This window comes from Pocillopora verrucosa, chromosome 3, assembly GCF_036669915.1.
Source record: "Pocillopora verrucosa isolate sample1 chromosome 3, ASM3666991v2, whole genome shotgun sequence".
Taxonomy (NCBI): domain Eukaryota; kingdom Metazoa; phylum Cnidaria; class Anthozoa; order Scleractinia; family Pocilloporidae; genus Pocillopora; species Pocillopora verrucosa.
In genome coordinates this window covers 16,013,744-16,030,860 of record NC_089314.1, presented here as the reverse complement: position 1 = coordinate 16,030,860, position 17,117 = coordinate 16,013,744, and the positions used below count along the sequence as shown (strand labels likewise).

General features: G+C 36.8%; 3 protein-coding genes across 4 annotated transcripts; 1 reads left to right on the top strand and 2 right to left on the bottom strand.

Annotated features, from left to right (window-relative positions):
- Nucleotides 1–1,831: 1,831 nt before the first annotated feature.
- LOC131790852 (zinc finger TRAF-type-containing protein 1-like) lies at nucleotides 1,832–9,176 on the top strand. Its single transcript, XM_066163742.1, has 3 exons — nucleotides 1,832–3,054; nucleotides 7,312–7,523; nucleotides 8,006–9,176. Exons 1-3 carry the CDS (start codon nucleotides 2,834–2,836, stop codon nucleotides 8,392–8,394), a joined length of 822 nt encoding a protein of 273 aa, XP_066019839.1. The 5' UTR covers nucleotides 1,832–2,833; the 3' UTR covers nucleotides 8,395–9,176.
- A 128-nt stretch (nucleotides 9,177–9,304) lies between these two features.
- On the bottom strand, nucleotides 9,305–13,057 carry LOC131790856 (transmembrane protein 276). 2 transcript variants are annotated; one of them, XM_059108107.2, is made up of 3 exons: nucleotides 12,468–13,057; nucleotides 10,923–10,990; nucleotides 9,305–10,055 (listed from the first exon to the last, which is right to left on the bottom strand). In XM_059108107.2, exons 1-3 carry the CDS (start codon nucleotides 12,694–12,696, stop codon nucleotides 10,017–10,019), a joined length of 336 nt encoding a protein of 111 aa, XP_058964090.1. In that variant the 5' UTR covers nucleotides 12,697–13,057; the 3' UTR covers nucleotides 9,305–10,016. The 2 variants fall into 2 exon arrangements, with proteins under 2 accessions (XP_058964090.1, XP_058964089.1); XM_059108106.2 differs by lacking the exon at nucleotides 9,305–10,055 and having other exon boundaries at nucleotides 10,128–10,990; nucleotides 12,468–13,050.
- A 2,528-nt stretch (nucleotides 13,058–15,585) lies between these two features.
- On the bottom strand, nucleotides 15,586–17,073 carry LOC131790855 (cell division cycle-associated protein 7). The gene has a single exon (XM_059108105.2). The coding sequence runs from the start codon at nucleotides 16,970–16,972 to the stop codon at nucleotides 16,193–16,195; it is 780 nt and encodes a 259-aa protein (XP_058964088.1). The 5' UTR covers nucleotides 16,973–17,073; the 3' UTR covers nucleotides 15,586–16,192.
- Between the last annotated feature and the right edge of the window lie 44 nt (nucleotides 17,074–17,117).

The window sequence follows — 17,117 nt, the reverse complement described above, 5'->3', positions numbered from 1 at the left end:
ATGATCATGTCTTTCCTTTCCCCATTTCCCTTTCATGAGAGGTGGGAATTTCCTTTTTTTTCCTTTTCCTCAATATGAAGTAAAACAAAAATTAAATAAGAAAAAGAAAAAAAATTGCCCCAAATTACTCCCTATGGTACTTAGAGATTATGAACAGTCAAAATAGTTGAGATGCCATTATTTTTATTTGCTCCTTCAAGTGCACCTGTGCTCCTTCATATAATCATTCCCTCAACAAATTTGTGACATCGTGGCCCTACTTCCAGCTGACAGTGAGAAACAAAGTGAGGTGATGTTAATTAAGAGCTCACAGATAATTAGTAGTCCATTCTTCTCATTTTTGCCCTGAAAAAACAATCATCAATTAAAATTTAAGGGGGATGCTTATTTTTCTAGGTCAAGATTTCCACGTTTTTATCCTTCTGCTTCCGTTTTCATTATCATGACAGTTTAGGGTATATGATCACAAGTTTGGGGTAAAACCTAAATAAGATGAAACAAAATCCAATCCAGTTCAACATTTTTTTTTGAGTAGTTTTTGTGCTTTTTGAAAATCCCCAACACGTTAGTCCAACAAAGTTAAAAGCTAGAAATAATACTAATGACACATGCACATGACACCTAAGCAGTAATACTAAAAGTAATTTCGCAATTAAAATGCATTAACATGGTGAATAGCCAGTGGCTCTACCCAAGTCTTATGACCTTACTATGCTGAACAAATTGCCTCAATCTTAAAGAAAAGGAAAAATAATATTTATGTACCCTGGCCTGTTACCCAGTACAGACCTCTTAGTAATCAATGTCTTAGATTCATATTAATTAATAGAGATTAATATCACTGAGAAAATGCCTTTTGAACGGCCGCCAAGAGAGCAGAAGAAAAAGGCAAGGATAAGACTTTTGATAGTAGGTTTAAAGGCTTGGCTGCTGAGCAAGATTCAAAATCACTGACTTGTAACACTAACTTTCCGACCAGACGTGAACATTACTTTGAATGGTTATGCTTACACTATTGAGTATCAAAATGCTGGCAATGTCCATAACTTGTTCATAAGCGAAGATAAAAAGTGTATGGTTCTGGAGGATACTTTATTTCCCCATCACTGATAATTGAAAGTGATGTAAAGTAATATACTACTTGGTCAAACATAAACCAATTTTTTCTTCTCCATTAATTTCTTCATGCATAGTGGTGCATTCTCATTCCTCATGAGGGTTTACAAATTGCGCGTGAAAGTCTCGTGACGAGTATTTACCTTAAATGGAACGATTGAACTTGTTCCATGTGATTGTGACGCAGGCGCAGAGAAGTAAACATTACATCATATCATCAAGTGATCATACCAAAACAAATCGATCGGTTGATTTTAGCGGTGTTTTTAAGGGCGTCGGAGTTTGTATCAAAAAGGGGAGTATGTCAGAGGAAGAAGCCGAAGGCTCCATACAGGTGGAAGATACATCTGAAAAAAGAAACACATCGAAAAAAAACCTCCGTTAAAGAAAGCAAAATAAGGGAGGACAGAAAAAGCGAGCGGCTTGTAAAATTGGAGGCTCGTTTAAACGACATCCTTAGCTGTACAGTTTGCCTTGATTTACCCACCAACAATCGGTTTTTCAGGTAGGAATAAAATTAATTAAATGGAGGGATGAAATCTCAAGCTGTTTGGTCCAATGGTAACTATTGCTAACTTCAATAATCTGGTCTTTTAGGATTCAAAATATAATTCATTTCGGTGATGTCAATTCTGGTTGCCTCGTTTAATACCTGCATTGCCTTTGCGCTTTGTTATTATCTATATACAAGTAACTCTGTGTCAACGATTACACCCCATCGTAGGTTTTTGTATTGTAAAGATAATCTCTTTTTTTCTTTATTTGCACAGCCGTGCTTGTCAACAAGGTTAGTTTTATACTCAAAGGTCAAAGTGTGTTGCGATCTTGCCGAAAGTACGGACAGTGGTTACGTTACGTTTTCGAAATTTGCACTACGCAACAACCACACCATCGTGTGACTTGTAGTTTTTCTAGAGAATTTTGTGTCGATTCGCGTCTGTTAGGAAGCTCATTTTGTTAGCTCTACGTTTATGTGTCATTGTTATTGTTTCATTGGTGAGAGATTTATATAATATGAGAAATACGTTGTCTCTGAAGAAATCGATGTAGTACGTACCAACGCTTCATTAAGATTCTGTCATACTCAATTATTTATGTGAAGAATCGATTTCATGAGGCGTTGAAAATTTAATTCCCATGGTGAAGGTTTTACTTCTTTTATCACTCTTTATAGATTATATTAGTTTCGTGGCCACTTACGGTCCCCAACAAACTTATTATTTTCATCAGAAAGGAATTGTCTCCTGTGGTGCAAACATTTCAATCAGTCTACATCAATGTCAGCTGAAGAAAGTTTATTCGATGTGACTTTTGGTTATAATACTAGGTGGTGAAAACTTCTTGTTTACTTTAACTGCAGCAAGGAAAATCGAGTTCTTCTGACAACCCCTTTCTCTGATTTTAGAACTATTTGTGGTTAATAACACCATTAGCACTTTTGTGTACCAGTGAATTTTGTGGGTCATCCCTGAAACTATTAATTAAATTTTAATTATTACCCAGGATAAATTATGGTTTTAAAGGTGGAGTGGGTCAGAAATTCATGATCATTTAATGCTGCACTCTAAATTTCAGCCACTTTTATGGAGAGGCATTCTCCAGCTTTATTGTCATAATATAAGAATAAATTATCTTATGGAAGGTGTGCAAAATACACCCTGTTCTGTTTTTATTAACTTGAGTTTGATTTTTGATTCAGTGCCGAAATGGACACCTGATGTGTGCCTCATGCTTCACACATCTCTTGGCTGATAGCCGATTGAAAAATGAGCAGTCATCATGTCCCAATTGTCGAACAGAGATCAATCGCAATATCTGTTCACGTAACTTAGCAGTTGAGAAAGCTATCTCAGAACTTCCTGCAGAATGCCCATACTGCAATCATGAACTGCCACGGAGCCATTTGAAAAACCATGAGGAGAAGGAATGTTTAAACAGGTAAGTGAACTTTGTATTTGTATCAGTATTGGCTCTTCAATGTATTAAAATGTTTCTTTGGGTTGAATTATTGCTTTACTGTTGTTGATTTCTTCATCTTTTGCAGCCCTTAATATTTTTTGATTTTAAGTTATGTGTGGTGAAATAAAGTAGTGAAAACGATACTTTGTTTGCTTTGATCTCTTATTGTGTAAAGGCATGTGGGTTGGAAGGGATTTATGTGTGAAGCCCCAATATTTCGAATACAGGCAAAGCTTCTCTTCCATTTGCTTGGTATTTCCCTCTCCATCCAGCGCACATTCTGCAAACAATAAGTGCTGTGGAACATATTCTTAATTTCAATTTTACAACTTTCAAAGAAGTAAGCTAGGTGTTTTTGTAGTATCACCAGTTATCTTGATATCATACTGCAAAAAATGTAATAATCTGTTGTAAATTAACATGTCATAATTTTGAGCAATAGAGAGAATGGCTATTGCATGGTTATTCATATAGACATTAAATGATTTTTGGACTTAAGATGAGCACTATAACTAGAAACCTAGATAGTTAGTGGTGTATTGATTGCTTTGGTATGTATAAATATTGATTCAGTGTTAATGATTCATTAACAATATTTGATTGAAAGTATGAAATAAAATAGTTGAAATGATGACTCAGTGTTTTGCCCTTTAAATTTAGTGGGATATGCTTTATTTATTCAGCAAGGCCTTAATGTCAGTATGGGTAATGTATTATCCAAACTTTTTTGGTGACTTTGTTTCATTTGAAATTCCAAAGTGGATCTTATCACCAGTGTTGTCAATCTATAAGATGAGAATTAAGCAATTTGATTGTGGTGCAATCGACTTGCATTGCATTATGGTATGACCCTGTATGGCATCATGCTCTGCTGCGATTGATCAGTTTTTAACAGCTGTGATTGGTGTGTTTAATTGACAATATGTTCCTTCAGAGGTTTACTGTATTAGGGCTCTCCTGTACAGTTCTACAACTGTAGACTTCCACCCACTTAAGAATAAGGTTAAGGTTACATTCATTGAACATGACCCTTATTGTTACACAGGCAGGGGAAAGCAAGGAGGTAATTCACATGGAAATTCACCCTTGCATCATTAGTGGGATCATGGGATAGAAATTTCAGAAGCATATCATCAAATTCCCACAAACAAGAAACAAAAAAGAGAGCATTAAAACAGTAGCCTGCAGAGAGAACACATTCTCACAATGCATTAATCACAACTGTAGAAAATAAAACCAATCATGGCAGAACTCACATCTTCATAAGGTGACATCTGATCAACCTCATTGCTAGAAGACTAGTAAGGTGTAGTTAAATGGTCACAAATCTGATGGGACAGAAGTTTCCATATTATGAGGCAGACAAGAACACCTACCTGTCAATTGCCTTTCCCCATGACAAGTGGACTACTCTTTGTGATATAAAAAACATTATGTTATCAAAGAGAAGGGAAGAACAGGGAAAAGAACACTACCATGAATACCTGATAGCTGGCTCCCAGCCCTCTTTGGAGAAAACAGAAATCCTTCACAATTGCACAAATTGTTTTTGGCATGGTGTAGTTTGTTTTGTAACAAGTTATCAGCTGCATTGTGATTTGGCTGGCACTGGTTAATTGAATTGTGGATAACTTTATCATCCAAATTCATCATGATCTGTCACATGGTTCATGCATCAGATAGAGATTGGCATTGTTCACAGGAACACCAAAGAGCCAAAAGATTCACAGAGCAGAAGAAAAGTTGTCAAAATGAAATACTCCATTGATCTGGATATTAATCAACTGTTTAAGTGTTTTGACAGGACGGAGAGCCCACAATAGGTGGTGGCAAATAAAGATGGAGCTAACAATGGTTTCTTTGGGAACATAAGAAACTGAAAAAGAACACTTTAAGCTTTCTTCAAATTGAAAAACCTGCCACTATGGAAGCAAACTCTTTTCTCTCAAAAAACAGACTGACCCCATTAATGATTGGACAGTGTCCCTTTAATTGGACGGTCAGGCTACTCCTAGTAAATAAAAAACGGACTTTGGAAACTGACATACTGATGAATCATGCCTCCTATTCTACCCACACATATCAGTAACCTTTTGTCCTTTTTACTTACATCATTATGTAACATTTCTAACCTTACTAATGGAAACATACAATATATTTCCATTAAATTCTGGCTGGGAAACTTTGGTCTTTCTTATGGCTTTGACTACTTGAATCACTAAGAGAGATGTTCCAAACAAGTTGGAAAACTTCATACCAATGATCGATATTGTATACATGAATTTGCAGTGTTACAGAGTTTGACTGAAAAGCAATATAATCTCTTAATTTTAATTTGTCTCTGAAATTAGCTGTGTCACTAGAATGAAATTTTCAGAACCAATAAAACCAGCATATGATGTGACTTTTAAAGATTCGAGAAGTGAAGTGCCACAAGAATCATACTTTAATATTTTGCACATTTGTGTTGATGTGTTCGTGAGTAGAGATGTTAAAATAACCGTAAGGATAATATTAATTATGCTTTTTCTACATTGATTGTGTTTAAATTGTGCATAAGTCCTTGTGCTCACAACTTGTTAGCTTGTAAAGTTGTTCTATATACGCCTGCTGTTAAACTGTAAAATAATATATTTCTGTACATTTTGTACTTGGAAATGTGCAAACTTATCACAAGTGCATTGGTAGGTCCCCCTGGGGGCTGTCAATTACCAGGGCTCAAAAGCAGGGGGCTAATATGGGTGGGGGCATTTTTGTGTGTAGGAGTGGGGGTCTTATGGTTCACAAAAACTCGTTGATGGAAGCTCACATGATAGGGGTAGTTTCTTTTCCTTATCTGTCTACCAGCCATAGTGGGCACTGAGTGTAACATTTAATTTTTCTTTTTCTTTGGGGCAGGGTACAGGGAGATCTACCTATTACTGGAATACTGCTAAGTCCAAATGAAAAACAATATGAGACCTTTTTCTTGGGGGTGGGAAAGGAGGGATAAATGGTCAGAACTTATGGTAAACATCTGGGCACAAGTGCTTTGTTTTCTTGATTGGTAATTCTCAGTATGTTCATACCACTACCTGGGGAGGAACTGGTCTTTAAAAAGTGGTTACAGATGTTAAGATGACAGTTTCACTTTCAGCTATCCACCCAGTGCTCATATTTTAATGTGGTCATTTGATAACAGTATGTACAGTCACCAAATGTAATTTTCCTGGTTACAAGGGTTATGGCTAAACCTTCAGTTACCGCAAAATATTTTTGTTTAGGTGAATATAACTTTAGGGAAATGAGATTCAGAACATGGAAGGAATTTCAGTAAATTATTTACTTAGTGGCAATAGTAAGTTAACTCATTAAAATAAGTAAGATCACCATTGTCAAGCTTCAGGGGATGTTTTACCACTAATAAAGCACAGGGTTTAAACTAACTGCAATGTGAATAGGCACACAAATTAGTGTCTGGATACACTGGCTGGAGAATTTATGTTCAGGCATAAGTATATATCCATGGTGCAATAACTTAAGCAGAGATAGTCTGTGAAGGCATTCAGTCTGTAAAATAATGCAAAATAGTTACTTTTGCTGATGCAAGCTTTGAGACAGGTTGGTCAACAAACCCAACCCAAACCTCCCTGATTTTTCTTTGGTCTTATGCTACTTTTGTGCTGTTTGCTACCGCGCTTTGCTTTGCCAACTGAATGCCTAGAACAGCTGAGAGTATTTTGCCAGTATTTTTTACGCAATCACTTCTTGAGTTAAAACAAAAGAATTAGAGTCTGTGTTTTGACCAATCACAGGTAATGTGACACAAATTTGAAACATTTCACAATTCACCCTCTCAAACTTAAATTTCAAAATCTTTGAATTTTGTAAATGTGCAGATTCAGAACTTGAGTCAGTTTAGGGGCAAACTAAGATATATTTAGCCACAACAGTCATAGAACAGCTAAGAGGCCCAATCAAGATCAAATGACCCCAAAAGACAGATTTCATGGAATTTGATTCAAAAGTAACTAAGGGGACTTCATCAAAACATTTGGATGTTTCTACATTGACTTTCTTTTGCTTTCTCTCGGCAGGTGGGAAATCTTCCTTCAGCAACATGCACCATACTAATGTTTATATTGTTATGTCTTTCAGCAATTCTCTTTGTTAAGGCTCTCTATTTTGTGCTTTTACCAAATTTTAAAACTGGATGTTTTGCATTTCAGCTTTGATTAGTGTCTTATGCTTTTTCAGGCCTGTGTGTTGCAAGTTTAAAAGGATAGGTTGCCTGTGGGAGGGTCCATTTCACAAGCTCAGGGATCATGAGGATAAGTGTGATCACCCCAACATGACTGGACTGCAGCTGATGGAGTCACTAGAAGTCATAGATAGGAATCATAAAGATGAGCAGGATCTCTTCCAAAACATTCTCAACTTGCTGTCCTTTGAAAAGATTGCTATAAATGGTTAATATTATTGCTCCTTTGATATTGTTGTAGGGATTTTTAAGATTTGTTCTCAATGTTTGCTTTGTGACAATATTATGTACAAGCAGTTCTTTGTTAACAACTCTTTGTTTCCATTATTAGGTATGTTAGTTTCTTTTCTTCTTCTTTGATTAATCAACCTGTTAGTTGCAGTTGATCAAGCTCTAATCATAGTGACTATAATCATAAATGCGATGCATTGGTTTGTGTGTTTGCTTTTTTAAATTTAGTCATATTCTTTACTGATTGTGTTGACTGTTGGCCATTTTTCAGGCTCGGTTTGTATCAATCCATGGTGAGACCAACATTTTTCACAGTACTTAATTAACACTGTGACCCCTGGAACATACTAAGAGAGTTATTGTTGAGACAAACAACTTCATTTGCACAGCACTTTGTTTTAAGCACTGCATGCATTCCTACTAACCAATACAGGTTAACCATCTTCCTAACATCTGTAGACTTACAGCTCAAGCCATACCGTTCAGATGACTTTATCCCACAACTCTGTTATGAAAGCAGTAGATTCAATGCTCTGGGTCAACAGTGGGTGGTGAAAGCAACTGTGGTTGGAAATGAGAAAAGTGTACAGAGGGTCTTGACCTATCAACTTGTACAGAAAGGCAAAGTCAACCTCAATGTGAAATTCCTAATGTTACGAAGCCCATTCAGTGACTTGCTTATCAAACCTGAAGTTCATCAACAAGAATTCACGAGTGATTTGCAGGAAAGCAGTCATCATGATCTTGTACTTTTGGACCCAATGGAATGCAACAGAATGCTGGATGCAAATACAATAAAGTTGAGAATGATTATCTTTCAAATCCCAAGCTCAGAAAATGAGAAATAATTTTGCTAAGAAGATGCAGTGAACATAGATTAGTTTAACATCTGTATCTTAATTTATCAACGTACTGTAACCAGTATTTGTGTGATGCTCATGTTAATTTGGTATTTATCTTTAAATATAATTTGCATCTCTTCAGACTTATGTGTACCATCATGATTCTGTTGAGTAGTATATTATTTTCCCACAGATATAAAAGAGAGCTCTTGAAAATCACTCTAATTATTAAGAAAACATGGTCTTCTTACAAGAAACAAATTTGAGCAAAAATGAATTGTACTTCAAGGCAATATTTGTTCACTATTTAAGCAGCCGGTTTGCTTGAGTTAAACGTCAGTACTGTTAACCAGTTGTCTATCTCTTATTGGCAGCAAAGGTTAGTTGGAAAGAATAGTATCTTTTTGCTGCCAATCCTTTTTCTATTATCATCTCTCTACAGGCTACTACCGTGATCAGACAAATTAATTTATGACTTTTGAGGTAAATATACTTTTAAAAGTGAAAGACAGCAAAATATATTTTCAGATTTCATCTTAACTGTTACTCTGGTTGGGTTCGGTAAACCAGTGTCCATAATGTTGTTAAATGGTACAATTTAATATTTAGACCAAATGATAGAGACCTGTATTGTGAATACCCAAACTGTATGTAAATAGTGGTAACCATAACTTAGAAAACTACAGGACTGGGCCGGAAAAAAATTCAACAAAGATTAACAGAAGTCATTAATAGCAGCAAGTGAGTTTTGGCATAAAATAAAGTGTATTTACATGCAAGCAATGAAAGGTCACATGGAATGTTTATTTATTTGAAGGTTTACCTGTTGCATCTACATTTTTGATTCTATGTTACTTAAGTTTCTACTTTAAGTTGACACTGGTCAAAATACCCTGTGTATTCCTTTGAGTTTCTCAGAAAACAAACCTTTATCTACAAGCAAAAGTTTGCCTTGTTTTTTTGGATAATTTTGTTGCCCTGCAAGGTGCAGTGTGCATGTCATTTTAAGGCAATAGTGTGGAGATATTTTGCATTTTCTATTTGTGAAACATTTCCCTTGTGCAACTTGATTTGGTTTAGTTTACCTCCTTACTGCTCTCCAATCAGTGTTTTCTGGTATCCATACTCTATGCCATGAAACTGCAATATACATGCCAACATGGACAAGACTGCCCATGTGCTGCAATCACTGTTTTAAAATATTTTTGAAGTGAAATTCAGTCAGATGGTTCAATTACTTGTGCTCAGCATTTTTTGGAGAACTGAAGAAAACAAAAAATTGTTTTCGTTTTCTTCAGTTCTCCATGTGCCAAAACAGTGAAAGTTACCTCGCACTAGTGTGACCCAACTTATTTGACTAAAACGTTTTTGTTTGTAATCGTGGTGTCTTTTCCTAAAGGAGTTATAAACTTATCTCAAGTGCAATCCATGCCCAAGTGAGTGTGTTGTGAGGTAAACTCAACAAATTATACTGCTGATAGATTTGTAGAGACTTGAATTGGGCTTAGTTTTGTGTCTGATGCTCAGTGACCTCTTCCTTACTTTCTTTAATTATTTCTTTTATTCAATAATTACTGAAGATGAGAACTTTAACAGCTACATGATGTTACATCAATTGGATTGATTTGTTACAGGATTGCTGGGGTGTCTGACATCCATAGATTTTCCTGTGGTCATTCAAATTAAAAAAAGAAACGCAGTCAGGGTAGTCAATGAAATGTCATAAACCAGAGTAAGAGTTTACTTTGAGTTAATTTTATTTTTGTTAATGAATTCACAATCACTAGGTTAAAAAAGCAATTAAGTGTACCATGTCTTAATTCTCCAGCATTAAATACACTCTGATCCACCAAAAGAAACAGTTTTAAGACTTTGTTTAGAGAAGAATTTTAAAGTACTGATCTCAGAGGAATAACACAGATGGGAGCCACTGAGCTTGTTTCATATATTAATGTTGCTAACATGTAAGAGGCTCCCTAATTAATTCATACTGACAACTGGTTCCAGCTGATTAGGAGTAGTCCCTCTCATCTTAGACTGTTTTATCAGCAAACAGACTTTGGTGCTGTACAAAACATGTCAGTTGTGAGAATAGGACATCACTGGTTGCCATTATTGGTTGCTCTGTTGTTCTCTTGAACTGGAAATGACAAAACCTGTCTCCTCTCACCCTTGAAGCTTCATTGGCACAGGCTCAAATGCCTCGGCTTTGTTGCCCAAGTTTTTTTTTTTTTTTGTTCTTGTATTTTTTTTTTCAAATCATGGTTCTATTTGATAAAACCATACATCAAAAGGAGATTTCCACCAGCCAATATGTAATGAAACCAGTCAACACCAGGTAAACCAAGAAAACTGAGGGACTCAACTGCACTTGCTAATCCATAAGCAAGACCTCCAACAGTTGCATAGAAGTTTGAACTCATGAATGTGACAAAAATTATTCCCAACACTGCTAGGGTACTAACTATCTTGGTCAACATCTCTTCCATTGGATTGTGGACTGAGGAGATGACAAGAGCAATGACAGAACTCACCAGATGGCACTTAGCATTAGCAGGTTTGTGGTGATGAAAACAAAATCCTGCTCCAATAAGAGGAATACCTATAAAGCAGGAAACAAAGTTGCATTACAATTTGTTTCTTCAGATTTTAAAGTTTAAAAGAATAGTCTGCAAGCTCAAGTTGAGAAATTCCCCATGAAAAGCATTTTGTGTTTTGCAATATTATGTTGGTTAGGATGCTTGATAAAACTACTAGGTTGTTTCTGTTTATGTCACTAATGTAAACTCTGAGCAACATCAGCAGGGAAAAATAATTGTGAAAAATGGACGTTACTTTATCCAACATGAGGGGGCTGAAAGGTTTAGTCAGTGTTTTTTCAACTTATTTTCTTACATGCTTGTAACCCTTGCTTGCAGTACAATCAGGAAGAGATTAAAGTGATGTGGATCCTAGCCTGTTTCAGACTATCTGCTTGTGCAGATGAGCAATGCAGTGGGAAGTGCTTGTCCCTACCGACCGAAACCCTGTCAGAAGGGATGTGCACCAGGATTTGATCAAAAGAACTTTCACATCAAAATCAGTAACCAAAAGGCATTTGATACTTTTTTTACATAAGCCTCCGAACTAAACTTCTCGTGGGAAAGTGCAGAGGGTTACTCTTAAAATTATTGAGTTTTGTAACTCATTACAACTTGGCATAGTTTGAAGCTACACTGGTTTGCAGATTTAATGAATGTAACCGAAGAAGTTACAATTCATAGACCCAACGTTTCGACACTCCTGTCTAGTGCCTTCATCAGGGGTGATCTAAACGCTGCAACTGCCAAAAACCAGTTACGAATAGTAACGCTCTTGATGAAAGGGAACCAGCGACTGGTTTTGCTGTTATTCCTTACATACAGGGTGTTACTGAACCCATCAAGAGAATTTTGAATAGCCACAACGTTAAAGTTGCTCAAAAACCTTTTCAGACTTTGGGGCATATTTTCGCCAAACCTAAGGATCCTGTCACGAAAGAACAACGAACCGACGCCATTTATTCTATTCCTTGCAATGACTGTGATAACGAATACATCGGACAGACCAAACGCCAGTTTGGTACACGGTTAAAAGAGCACCAAAAAGCGGTTTTTCTTTGCAAAAAGGAAAATTCAGCTTTATCGGAGCATACTTGCCTAACCAACCATACAATTGGGTGGGATAATTCTAAAATTATCACTACTAATCGGCGTTACCACCAGCGCCTTTGTTTGGAGGCTTGGCACATAAACTCCGCCCACGCTCCTTTAAATCGTGACGATGGCGGTCTGCTTCCTGACGCCTATTTACACCTCGTCAGAAAAAAAAAGGCCGCTAATTAGTGATCATATAAAAGGACCTCTTGTTGCAGCGTTTAGATCACCCCTGATGAAGGCACTAGACAGGAGTGTCGAAACGTTGGGTCTATGAATTGTAACTTCTTCGGTTACATTCATTAAATCTGCAAACCAGTGTAGCTTCAAACTATGTCTGATTGTCCACCTGGTTGCCGTGTGAACTTTAATATATTTCATTACAACTTGTGGAAGAAATCCTACCTAAAACTGCTGCAATCCATGTTAAAAGTTTATGCAATTGAATAACTTTTGACTGAATGTTCGGGAAGACAACCCCAAACCTTAGAACTCCGAGAGAGGCAGCTATTGCAACACAAACCATACCCAATGCCGCAGAACCAGACACCTCGCGGACATTCAACGCTGCATACAGTGAACAACCTGCCAGAACAAAGTCTGAAAAAGCTGTTGATGTAGCTCTTGTACTCATTATCTGCTAAAGGATCTCTGAAACGGTAGAGGATCACGAAAGGCACGCTCCTTCAGAGGAATGTTTCTGCCACTCGTCTGCGATACACAACAAAGATGGTAAAAAACATCGACGTGTGCAATAAGGTACTGATCAAATTTAGCGATAGTAAGTTAGTACATCACGGGCGACAAGTTGGAAAGAAAAATCGTCTGAGATGTGAGCGGTCAGCGGTGAAACACCATGTATAATACTTCATTTTGACTCACGAATAGACAATCACATCCGAGGGGAACTTCTGAATTTTCTGACCTTGGCCTATTTACCAGTCACGAGTTGTCCTGTAATGCCCATGTTGACAAAATAACTGGTAAAGCAAACAAGATTCTTGGTCTTGTCAAAAGGACATGCAGGGGTATGAAGGATATCACTGCCCAAATATATTACTGTACTGTTGTATGGTCGTCTCAAACAGCTAAGTACATCACCAATTGGGAAAAATTCAGAGGAGAGCCATATTTTGAAGTCAGATGATGACCACGGCATGCGACATATTACCCAAAGCTTTGACTGTAACTATATATATTAACCAACGGAGGCATCAGGAAAGGCATCGATGATACCGATAAAGGGATGAACCTACACTCAAGAAGAACTATGCTAGAACTACTACTTTTAAAAACAGTCTTTTTAATAGGACTGTGGATATGTAGAATAAATTACCATTATCAATACGTCAGGCATCTAACATTTCCAGTTTTAGGAAGGGTGCAAGGGAAATCTTGCTACCAAGATATGACTAAATTTTTAATTCTTTGTTCAGTTCAAAATGACTAAAATGAAACACGCATGATTTTTCCAACAGCATTTGCTACAATTTCCCACAATTATAATTCGTTGTTCATACAGCTTTGACTGTAACAATATATTAACCAACGGAGGCATCAGGAAAGGCATCGGTGACACTGGGAAAGGCATCAAGAGGAACGATATTTACGTTTTGTAACTTGTTTTATGACTGAAAATATATTTGTTTTTTCAGAAAAGTGAAAAGCTAAGCAACTCCAGTTGGGATTAGTAGAGTGGCTTTCATATTTTTTATGGTCTTTTGAAAGTCGCTTGAAATGTGAAATGTAGTGATGCCTAGGATTTACTTCTATATTCTTGACAGGGATTTGCATGTGTCAGAATTTGTAAACAGCCTGCACAAAAATTAACTTTTTCTTTCCCTCTTCTGTTTATATATGTTTATGCCCAAGTCTGCTCAACCCTCCTGTGAATGTGAAACTTTTCTTGATGTCCTTTGACTTATCACTCAATCCTTGGTCGTAAAATTATGTGACAAATGAAGACTGACAACAGTCATGAAAACTCAGAGTTGATGTTACCACCTGTGAAAGGAGTGCAAATGAACTATCAATCATTAAATTTTGAGCCTTTAAATTATAAGAATTTATGTCAAATTATGAATAGAAAACACCAATGGAAATACTGAGGTTACCAGTAAAATCAGGTTGTATTTTTATCACAGTTATCCTCTTTCGAAAGGAGTTGTTGTATACTATGTTACTTAAATTAATTTCACTCTGTTTTATTATCTAGCTCGAAAGTATCATTCCAGGTTCCTTCTCTACAATAGTTGTGGGCAGAGGAAAGGAGACATTTAGAGACAAGCACCAGCAACAGCTGCAAGGGAGATTAATTGCACTAAAGCTCCAATGAACAGTTGAATGATTGATGATATGAGCAAGTAGATTAATTATCCTAAAGCTATGTGAAAAGTAATTCTGTGTTGGGATGAGACTAATTTTTTGTCAAAGGCCTGGCACTGGGAGTTTTTGTTTCTTCATTTACTCTTGCAAAGCAACAGCGACTGGGGTTAAACTCTCAGTGCAAGTATCCTTAATTTTGGAGATATCTCATAGGCACTTGTTCTGTACATAAATGCATGTGTATAGCAAGTGTGCATTAATATGGATGACCGTTTTAATTGTGAATCACAATTAGCTGCTATCGTTGAGTTATATACTTGTTGAAATCACAAAACACAAGTCAACATTGACATGGATGGTAGGGAAGTCATTCTTCAAACTTATTAGGTTTTCATAATCAAACTGTTTTCAGGAACATCTCACCTTGACATAGAAGTTTCTCTCTCATTTCTTCTCATTTCACTTCATCATTGGTGCTTGATAAAATAGTAATTAGTACTAATACTGGAGGGTTGCTTATTTCTCTTATCAAAATATATGAAACATCCAATAGTGAGTGGATTAAGAAGGAATCTCATGCTAAAACAGAGAAACCAACCTCTAAAGATTTTGTACTAGGTTTTCTCCTCCTGCCAGACTCAACAACTGAACTTCTTTATTGAAAATTAATTGTTCATTAACTGTAATACAAGGTATAAATTGGTAACTTTTTTTACTGTTCTTTTATGCTTGTAACCTGAATTACAAAAATTTTGCCAAAAAAATATCTGCAAATAAATATCTAGATCAGGTTTCCCTGGATTCCAAATCTCTTACACCAAAAATTACATTCCGGCACATGCAGCAGTTCTGTACATTCCCCAAAAGGAAATCCTGCCATCACACATTTAGCTTGGGATAGATCTCGAAGGTCTCTCAGAATAGCCTTAGAAACACCATCCTCAAAGCAGGGCTTATTTTTCACTCAATTATATCAGTTCTTAAAAACACACATTACTTTCAAAAATGGCTCTGGATTTAAGGAGCATCACAACCTCCAAACTGACTTCAACATTTGGGTAGTTTTACACCATTATCTTTGGTGTGTCTCAAGAGTACACTTTCTCCATTGTAAGCCTTATCTAATCATTTTAGTGCCCTTGACAAGAGGAGGTCTTGGGGTTTAGCCATTAACACCACAACAGACAAAACATTCCTTTGCAAGTTTAATGACAACCTGAGTGATCTAACCATTTCCTAAATTTCAAATTACAATCAATAAAGGCCAGTGAGCTTCTATTTGTTTTTGTTGAGAATGAGAGAAGTCTACAAACACAACAAGTGCACACTCAAGTGCTCCTTTGGCACAGTTTTATGCAATAGCCATAAAACTAAGAAACGTACTTTAACCATGCACTAGACATCTAGTCTTACAGTTAACAATGGCTATGTATTCACTTCGTAAACTGGGTAAGAATAATTTCCAACACAAGCAATTCTTGACTTTATACTGCTATGTCCAATGCGTAGATAAATGTAAATTAAAAAATCAAGTTTGCTATATCGTATATAAAATATATCATAGTTAAAAATGAATAGTACTGGTAAGTTCTCGCAGAAATATCGAGCGTATCATCCAGGGAGATTGATTTACACACTAATAATTTTAATTCTCAGCCTCCAATTTCTCAGAAAATAAATTCAATGCAAACGAAATTTGTAGCAATCAGTTCAGTTAAAAGTAGAAAGGAATCTTCCAGACAAAAATTTCACTGTAAATCGAAAAATAGCTAATCTGAATATTTAAGTTAATCGCTTAGTCAATGTCAATCACCTAAGAAGGACTTCACATCTTTGAATCCGCGCTCTCTGGCTAGATGGATCATGATACCAGTGCATCTTCGACCTCGTTTCTTCATACAAAAGCTACAGTTGCAAATTCCGCGACACGGAGGGCACTGCCACTTAAGATCCATCAGGGCTTTCTTAGCGTCTTCCCCGTACCGATTCTTGAGGCAAGGTCCGCAGAATTGCCCGCGTATTCCAATACAACTCAAGCTACGACATACTGTCTTTAAATCGTCCGTTTTTTGACGGCACTGATGACACGAGGTTCCATTCGTCTGATCATAATTTTTGTCACACACACGTTCTGCCACCAGAATTAAATCGTCTTCGGTAATTTCGACAGGAAGCATGGGTGGTCGTTTTGGAGCCGGTCGCTTTCGCTTCGGTGAATTGTCTGAATCCTCGCTTCCAGATGAACTTGGCAACTTGGACTTGCGCGAAGGCCACAACTTAATTTTAAGAGTGTTTGGAGAGCGAACATCTTCTTCCTCAATGTCTTCTTCGTCGTCACCTTTCTCTGAGTCATATTTTCCGACGAAGGATCTACACTGACGTTTAGGAAGTCGTCTTCTGGGTAATGGAACTTTGGATTGTCTACGCTCCACATTGTTCTTCTTGATCGAAGGCTGCGAAGGAGTTAGTGGTGGCGGGTACAAAGATCGAACTCCTTCAGGAAAAAGGCTAGCGAACATCTCCTGGTTTGTTGCAATTGCAATATTTCGTTTCTTTTCATAGTCACTTTCCTCGAAGAAAGACATATTGCCACCACGAATTGAAGTAAAATATAAGAGAAGCTGGGCAGAATGTCTACACACAATATTCAGTGAGGCTGAGCTTTTGGCATGATAACACGACTATTGGAAATGGCGCGAAAACGATCATGTGATAAGTCACGTGACGTAA